Source organism: Pseudochaenichthys georgianus, chromosome 8 (genome assembly GCF_902827115.2).
Source record: "Pseudochaenichthys georgianus chromosome 8, fPseGeo1.2, whole genome shotgun sequence".
NCBI lineage: Eukaryota > Metazoa > Chordata > Actinopteri > Perciformes > Channichthyidae > Pseudochaenichthys > Pseudochaenichthys georgianus.
The window spans coordinates 4,027,531-4,036,576 of record NC_047510.2 but is presented as its reverse complement, the minus strand read 5'-3'; the positions used below and the strand labels follow the sequence as shown (position 1 = coordinate 4,036,576).

The 9,046-nt window shown below is 42.9% G+C and overlaps 1 protein-coding gene across 1 annotated transcript; it reads right to left on the bottom strand.

The window, feature by feature from the left end:
* Positions 1 to 6,040: 6,040 nt before the first annotated feature.
* hoxb1a (homeobox B1a) lies at positions 6,041 to 8,792 on the bottom strand. The gene is made up of 2 exons (XM_034090054.1): positions 8,036 to 8,792; positions 6,041 to 6,378 (listed from the first exon to the last, which is right to left on the bottom strand). The coding sequence occupies exons 1-2, from the start codon at positions 8,790 to 8,792 to the stop codon at positions 6,041 to 6,043; spliced, it is 1,095 nt and encodes a 364-aa protein (XP_033945945.1).
* Positions 8,793 to 9,046: the final 254 nt, after the last annotated feature.

Genomic DNA, 9,046 nt, shown 5'->3' with positions numbered 1-9,046 from the left:
ACCTCATAATATCCAGGGACTTTTCACACGGAGAGAAAGCATGCACATGTTGAGAGGAAACTGCATTTTCAAAAAACCACCCGTACGAACAAATGCCAAACTTCATTGCATCTCATCAAAAGGTGTTAGTCTGTGGAATAACTGTAACGATGCACTGAAATATTGTACAAGTCTATCTAAACTGAAAGTATTATTTAGGAGCCAAATCATTAATGGTTATGAACAGGACCTGTAAAATCCATTTGTTGTTATTTCTTGTAATTGTAAAAGTAATTTCTTTCTGATTGTTTTGTAAAAAAAAAAAAGCAAACAAATGAACAAGACAAACATGTCGCTGATGACGATGACCTAATATTTTATTTATAAGAAAAATATATGTTAGAGGGGGTAGGACCAGAAAAGTTTTGTTAAGCTTCTTCTTGCCCCTGTTGAACATGACAGAGACTATTTGAGAATTATTGTTGTTTTGTTTTGTTGTTATTATTTGTTTTTTGTACTTTGTTATAATTATTCATTTGAATGAAGAAAATAAAAAGAAAAAAAAGAGAATATATATATATATATATTATTGTTGTATGTTTTTTGTTTCTGACATGTTCAATAAACTGAGTAATGAAAACAAGTTTTTTAACACCAATCAGCAGTTGTGCGTCGCCTCGGCAGGGATCAAGGCACGTATACAGCATGCCTCTCCCTGCTTCCACCGTCTACACACCGTCTACACACCGTCTACACACCGTCTACACACAACCAAATGACATACCATCAGTGAGGGAGAAGAGTAAGAACTGAGATGTATAGGTGAAGAGGCACAACGTGTCTACGTCAATGCACTCTTATTAGATTCTTTTATCAACTATAAGCTTTATCAAAAAGGAAAGTCTTAAGCGTACTCTTAAAAATGGATAGGCTGTCTGCCGCCCGAACACAAATGAGTTGTGTATGTCTATAACCAAATGACATTTGTTTGTTTGTTTGTTTGAACATGTCCAATAGTTATTGCTATTTTCCTTTTTCTCTTGATCATGAAACGTGTTCTATTGTTCAGGTTCACTCTTTTTGTAGGTGTAGGTGTTTGCAGAATTGGTATGCTCTCTAGAAGAAATCGGCCTTGTTCAGCTCTGCATTCCTTGGTAGGGTTTTTCTGGACTTTTGAGGTTGCCTTTACAAATCTCAGTGTACAGCGTTTCCATTGGGAAGAACATTTTCTTTTATATAGCATAACATCTATTTTTTTATTTGAGATCATCAATGAACAGATTAGAGTTAACTGTCATGGTCATTTTTAGTGCCAAGTAGGTTTAGCTCCTTATTTGGTTTTGTTTTTTGTGTTAAAGGCATGAAGAAACAGAAACAGATGATTGCAGAAACTACATGTTAGCATATCTTTTAAAGGATATAGCAGATTTATATAATTCCAGCAGAGTATTCCTATTTACGGTAGTATGGGCCAATTCCACAAATCATGAATGACTTCTATTGCCAAGGTCCAGTGCCGTGCCGAAGCAGTGTCCTTTATGTGGAGAGGTGGATAGTAAGTGGCGTCTGAACTCCTCTTGCTAGTTGGGACACCAGTAAACGTAGAGAAGAGCTAACTGCAGGCAAGACACAATGAGAAAACAACTGGTGTGTGTAGGGGATCTGAGGGAGGGTGCTGTCCAGTGTGTGTGATGAGGTGGTGACTGAGCTTGCCACCCAGGCTCCAGAACCAGAAGAGGGAGATGAATATGGGGAGGAGGAGGAGTGTGTTTACGTGTTTAGATGTCCCAAAGGCTCTCAAAAGGTCAACGGGTCGCAGAGACACCCGGAAACCCCCGCTACATTCCTCACTGTAGCCCTGCGTGTGTGTGTGTGTGTGTGTGTGTGTGTGTGTGTGTGTGTGTGTGTGTGTGTGTGTGTGTGTGTGTGTGTGTGTGTGTGTGTGTGTGTGTGTGTGTGTGGGTGTGTGTGTGTGTGTGTGTGTGTGTGTGTGTGTGTGTGTGTGTGTGTGTGTGTGTGTGTGTGTGTGTGTGTGTGTGTGTGTGTGTGTGTGTGTGGTGTGTGTGTGTGTGTGTGTGTGTGTGTGTGTGGTGTGTGGGTGTGTGTGTGTGTGTGTGTGTTGAGTGGGTCACCCAGAGGCCATGCAGTCATGTGGATGTGAGAGGCCTCACTGCTATTGAAATGCATGAAGTTCTCCACAGGCCGTGTTGTGTCAAATGTTGTGTCTCTTTAATTCATGAGAAGGACGACACCGTGGTTATTTTCCTTTAATCACTTCCGCTTTCTATTCCCACTTCCACTTCTTGCAGGAAAGTTGTGCACATTTCTTGGACGTTAAAGCGTACTCCTATCACTCTTCTGTGAATGTGATGTGTCACCTTTCAAGTCTTTTCATTCTTTTTGGAGAGAGAACATAAAGAGTTGAAATCTACCTCTTGATAGAGTGGGGCAATGAGTTACCACTTCCTGTATCCTCATTTCGATTTCAGGGGTGTTTTGAATGTGTTGTTGTCTAGATCCCAGAAATAAGGTCTGAAGGAATGTTTTGGGTGAATGTCTGAAGCTATGAGTCATAAACGCTTTGGTTTCTACCAAGACTAAATAAACTACTAAAAGTCATCACGCCGAACTTTAGCCGCCTTTAGCTTAGCTGATGTGAAGTCATGTGACCATGCTGTAGATCGTTTATAGCCAGATTATCCTGCTGATACAAAAAGTGTTTGTTTTCAATTTTACATATTTTTGCTATCTTATTTGTACTTGCTTTTAGTCAAGGGAGTCTTTGCCATGCTAACTTCAGGGTCGGTCTTACAAAAGATGTGGTCACTGCACCAGTTTAAACCCTAGTATCACACAAACAGAAGACAATAGTGCATACATGGGGAGTGCTTTCAGCAGCAGGATAATCCACTGTTGGGGCTACAGTGTGTGTGGGTGTGTTCACAGTATAAAGGAACTTGTTACCTAGTGTAACAGTGTAGAACCATGGAGCTCTATGGCAACAAAACAAATTTAGATTGCCAACTCCCAATATGATAAATAAAATAATCTGATTCTGAATAGTATTCCTAGTAAATGCTTTCTAGGAGTTTTTCCTCGTTTCCATGCTTTTGGGTGAACTAATGAATGCTTTGTAAAGCAGAAGGCATGCCTGTTGGGACTTTATAGGTCACTAAAAGGATTGGTCCCTCTGAACAGGCCAAAGATTTGAGTTGTTTGTAAAGTAGAACGGCTTTCGAATGCTTGATATGTTGGAAATATTGCAAGAAACCTCAGTCATGTGTTATTAGGCACCGTCCACACGGAGACGGAACGGGTGTTACCCGCTACGTCCACACGAGGCCGAAACGGAACCGCGGAAACAGAGCCCTCAAACGATGACGCGTCCCAAAGTGGGAAGGTCTGGTAACGTAACGCCATGTGTACGTCCTAAACGATCATAGCCCCGCCTCTCCCAACCTCTGCTGCTCGCCCCTGCGTCACCCACAATTACATTGCTGATGCGTTTCGCCAACAACAACAATGGCGGATCACAGGGTTGCGTTCGTGCTCCAGATGCTACTGACCATGCTACAGATGTTAGTGCAAATCTACCGCTCCTCTACCACAGAGGTTCCCCGAGGGGGGGTCGCGAGATGATTACAAATGAAAAATGTAACCCTAACCCTTTTTTTATTTAAAAACATTCTCAATTTTTATTTTAAATTGTAATGAATAATTACGTGTGCATAGACATTTATCAGGGGCGGACTGGCCACCTGTAGAGTTTCCCCGCAGCGAGGCTCCCCCGTTGACAATCCACTAGTCGAGCGGTCTCGTGCGGACGGACACGTAACTTGTGCCGATTCCGTGTTGACGGAAGACTTTTTTGATATCGACCTGGGCCTTAGTATCACACAATGATCAGTATAAGAAGTACATCATCAAAAGTGCAATGGAGTGACAGAAGAGTCTTTAATGAGGTAGCTTACAGTAGAAAAAGACCATCAGAACATGATTAGGCGTCACTAAGGCAGAACAACTGATACAACTCAGTCAGTCAGCTCTCATTTTAAAACTTTATGAAAAATAACAGTCCCAGAGATTTCATATTACACAAGTAAGACATTGTGTTCCGAGTCACTTTGTCAGATCTAAGGCCTCATGACCTTCAGCAATACCAAAAGAAGAAGGGAAAGCACCCCTCCACATTTCTCCCATGATTCATAATCAATCACATCAACGGCATCCAATAATTTATTCTCATGAGATCGGGCAAACATGTTTTCATGTCATTTCCTGCATTTCCCATTGAGCAAGGAAACGTGTCTGACGAGCATGTCAGCATTATTGAGCATATTTTCAGTAGTTTTCTGTAAACATGTCCCCCCCCCCCTCCATACACACTCACACACACACTTGACACATTTGACACGATCGTGTAAATCAGCCTTTTTGTCGGTCAGAACAGAAAAAACAATAATATTCAAGTTTATGTTTTCTTTTGGGGGGAATTTGTCTAAAAATGTACCCTGTTGTCACATAGTGCAATCGCCACTTAAACAATAACAAACACATATTTAAGGTTTCAAAAGTATAAAATATAGCTACAAAGAGATAAGACAAACGTGTGTTGCCATCAGAGGCTTCCTGTATTCCTGATCATAAGGCTCTTTTAGTTAGGCTTGGCTGGTATCATATTTTCTGTGTTGAATATTCATGTCAACACAATATCCCCGAGTTTCCCTCCAATTACATCAATCATGAAGGCTTTTACTGAGATACAACCTAAATACCAGCGTATTTATGTACACCCTGAATAACCCAATACCCTGTCAATCCAATACAGATAAAGTGGATCCCATCATCATCATCATCATCATCATCATCATCAAATCCCTGTTCACAGTGTTCATCCATAGCTAAAATAGTTTCTAACTCCCCCACTTGGGAGGCAATCTCCCCAAAAATATCTCTAAGCTCAGGAATCTGGTCCCTGACAACACCTCTGAATGTGGCATGGGTTTCTGATTAATCCTGTTTGATCCGTGCTGTCAGAAGGATCCGGCACCAAAGCACCATAAGGCCGTGGTTGCCAACATTTTGGCTTCCGTCTTTTAAATATAAAATGTACCACAAAGTGAAGCACCCCAAAGGATACAGTGTGGTCTTAGTGTGGGCATACTGTGTGTTCAGTTGAACCCATTTTCTTCTTCAATTGTTTCTCTTTTAGATTTTTAGAGTTCTGAGAATGTTGAGAATCGACAGAAAGAAAGTGTACTATAAGTATTAGCTTTTATCTTGCAACCCTTCAGACTTATATTTGGATGCAATCTAAGGCCCAGACTCCAGCTCAGGGAAACACTTAGAGTACCTACAACAGGTTGGTTTCAGCACCACAGCATGGCACATATGGTTCCATGTACGGACGTGCTTTTGGTTCGGTTAGGAAGAACTGGCAGAGTCTGAACGAATATTCCAGGTAGATGATCAACAATACTTTGAAAACGTGTGCCATAGCTCACCTGGTTGAGCAAACGGAAACCTATATTTGGGCTTGGTACCCTGTTACAGACTCAGGGTTCAAATCCGACCCGCGACAGTACATGAGATCTGCCCCTGTCGATCAGCCTCTTCAGCCTCTGCATTGCTAGGCACTTTACTGGATCTCAACCTTTGAATGCAGAAGTTTAGCTGCTGGTGTTTTTAAACCTGAAATCTGGAGTACATCAAGTGGGCTAACATGGAATGCATTTCATAGTGCGGTACATCATCTCGTTACACCAGGGACCACCTCTGAAATACGTCCTGTCAAGTCCCCGAGAATACAATATATGAGGTGTGGACTGGCAGCTGGATCGGGGCCAGTTACCCTTCTGGAGCAAAGCACCGAACCCCAAACTACACACTATTCTTCTTCTTCTTTCTTGTGTCACCCTTGATGTGCATTGTTGTTGCTGCCATGTGAGTGGCAATTCAAAATAATTTGATAAATAAACTAAACAGAACAACAAAACGGCCATCTTTGTCCCACAACACCTGAGTGACAGTTCTGCAGAACATGTCAAGTCGCGTGCACCAACTACGTCTCCGAGCTCGGGGACGCGCCTGGAGACGTGGACGCGGAAGAATTGTCGGTGTCCTCCAGCTCCTTGAGACCGCTGTCGGGACCAGAGGAGCGCGCGGTGGATGAGGCGCCCTCGCGCTCGCGCTTTTTCTGCTTCATGCGCCGGTTCTGGAACCAGATCTTCACCTGCGTCTCGTTGAGCTCGAGCGTGGCGGCGATCTCCACGCGCCGCGCCCGCGTCAGGTACTTGCTGAAGTGAAACTCCTTCTCCAGCTCCGTCAGCTGCCGCGTGCTGAAGTTCGTGCGCATGGCGTTGTTGTGCACGCCCGCGAGGCCGAAGTCCGACACTTTGACTGGGTGGGGGAGAGGGAGAGAGAGAGAGAGAGAGAGGAGTAGAGAGAAAAGCGGTTAGAAACGTGTTTTTCAACTGATAGAATAACTTTGGAACAAGGAAATCAAGGCTGAGAACAGTCTTTATAATCAATTTTAAATTACCCACTTGTTAAATATTGATTTCATTAGATTTGTAGCTACTTTCTGTCTGCTTAACTCTATAATGTGTTACATTGATGGTTTTTGGTTATTTGCATTTTCTGTGTGTATTTAATGATTTGAAAATATGCTTTACATAAAATGCGTATTATTATTATTACTAGGCTTACTATTATTATTATTATTATTATTACTAATGTTATTGTTATTAGGCTACTATTATTATTAAAGAACAAAAAGTCTCCCCAGTTTAAATTAAATATGTCTTTTGGAAACTACTGTTTTAATGTCTATTTATAATGTTAGCGGAAGTGCTAATCAAGCTATTCAAATCCAGAGTGTGAGGCCTGTGGTTAGTGAGAACCATGAACTTCAGGTGAAAGTAGACATTACAGAGAAAAATGCAGCTTAAGTTCTGTATGAACCAAATACAAAGAGGGGTGGGGGTCCGACTGTCTGTGAGTTTCTCTCTGTGTGTGGGGGGGGGGGGGGTCAAAGATAACAGGGGTGAAGTAACCCGTCTGATATATCCATTAAGAGAGAGGAGAACACAGACCTGCTCTCTTTCCGGAGACAACTGAACAAGTCTCTAAAATAAACGCGATTTAATTTATTTTACTTTTAAACTACAAGGGGCCAAGTTTAATTTTATTTTGAAAATTGTAACCTTTTTACCCAATGTTGGCCAAGCAGAAAATAACTTGTGAAAAGTATATTTTTGTTATAGGCTAGACGCTATCTTTTTAAATATGTATTATGTAATTATGTGCGCTAAACTTTACTCTGTCACTCGAAAGGATTACGCTGACAATTGGTGTTAGCATCATTTAAAAATGTAATCTAATGTACAACTCCTAAGACATAAAGCAGTTATTATTGTATTGTCGTTTAACTTGTAAAACCAATGCGTAATCATAATGAAACGTGACCTGTGTTGATGTTCAACATTAAACATGCAGGGATAGGACAGTAACACACATTGTGTTCTTTTGTCACAAATATCAGTCTGTTTACAGTGAAACGAATTGAGACTTGACAAGTGAAATATACAAAGGAAAGAACAACCGGAAAGTAACATTTACATCAGAAAAGCCATCTGTGAACACACACACATCACAACTGAGGCCTGCAGGGGAACACACGCGCGTGTCTGGCCTATATTATTAACATGATAACATCATGTGTATGATATGTTAGAGGAAGCTAACCTCTTTCGTTCGTATTGTTACAAAATAATCAATGAACACAACTCTGTCCTTTACATTTCATGTCACATTGTATTTATAATAGGCCGGGTTTTATTTCGCACCTCGCCACAGCGTTTCAAAAATAATTATGTTTTTATAAAAGCTTATTTTAGGTCATTTTGCTGCAGCTCTTGCAATGACAGCCATTGCTTCTCAGGGGAAACCTTTGAAATGATATGAGACATGTAGTCTGCAGGCCGAGGCCCTTTATAGTGCTGCTAACACTCTAAAGGCAGCACAGCGGACCACATTTCCATTTGCCTCTTCTTACCTGTTTTCGGGGGGTTCCTCTTCACCTTCATCCAGTCGAAGGTCTGCCCCTGCCCGGCCTGCTGGCCCTCCTCCTCCCCCTTCCCACGGTCCTGGGACACCGGCAGCTCTCCGTAACCTCCTCCGTGTGGAAGGCCCAGGAAGCCCGCAGCGTCCAGACCCCCGCCGAGCTGCTGCGGGTACTGAGACCCGGCCAGAGCACCCTGAGGCCCGCAGTAGGCCCCGGCCAGGGCTCCGTAGCTGGGGGCCGAGCTGGGGTAGGTTGATTGATGATAGTAGGTGGAGGCCGCTGACTCATCCATGAAGTACTGGGAATGTACCGTGTTGGGGGGGCCTATCGCGTTTGTGTAATCCGTAGCACACGCCTGGCTCGCGTAAACCCCGGTGCTGCCCCCGGTCCCGTTATTATACACAGTCCCGCTTTGTGTCTGAAGGTGATGGTGGTGGTAGCCGTTGTGTGTCTGCTGATGTTCGTGATGTTGCTGTGGATGCTCTCCTCCACCTCCAGAGCCCCCGTACAGACGCCCATCCCCGGTGTAACCCGCTGCACCGGCGCATGTTTCGCTTCTGGTCCCGTTAACGGGAGCTGGAGAGCTGCTGGGTCCCGTATGGAAGGAGCCAGAGGTCACCGGGAAGCCCTGATCCAGAGGATGGTGATGCAGAGGATGGTGGTGGTATCCGGGTTTAGGCGCAGAATAAGCGCCGGGCCCCGGTCTGTTACAGATGGAGTATTCCACAAACGAGTTCATGTTGTCCATGCAGACCGGAGGCGGAATTCCGTTTAAAAGTATCCGCAAAGTTAGCAGGAATTGAATAGAAAATATATCAAAAGTCTAAAGATTCCATGAAAACGTTTTTCCAAGAGTCAATGTGGAGATGTGAAACCCGGTTATTCACAAGACTAGATCTGTCCAAACGAAAATAAAATATTTTGTAAAAGTATAAGAAGAATATCAAATCTACAAATGTTCTAAATAAGCAAAGTGATATCAAATAAAAAATAAAAAGTCAC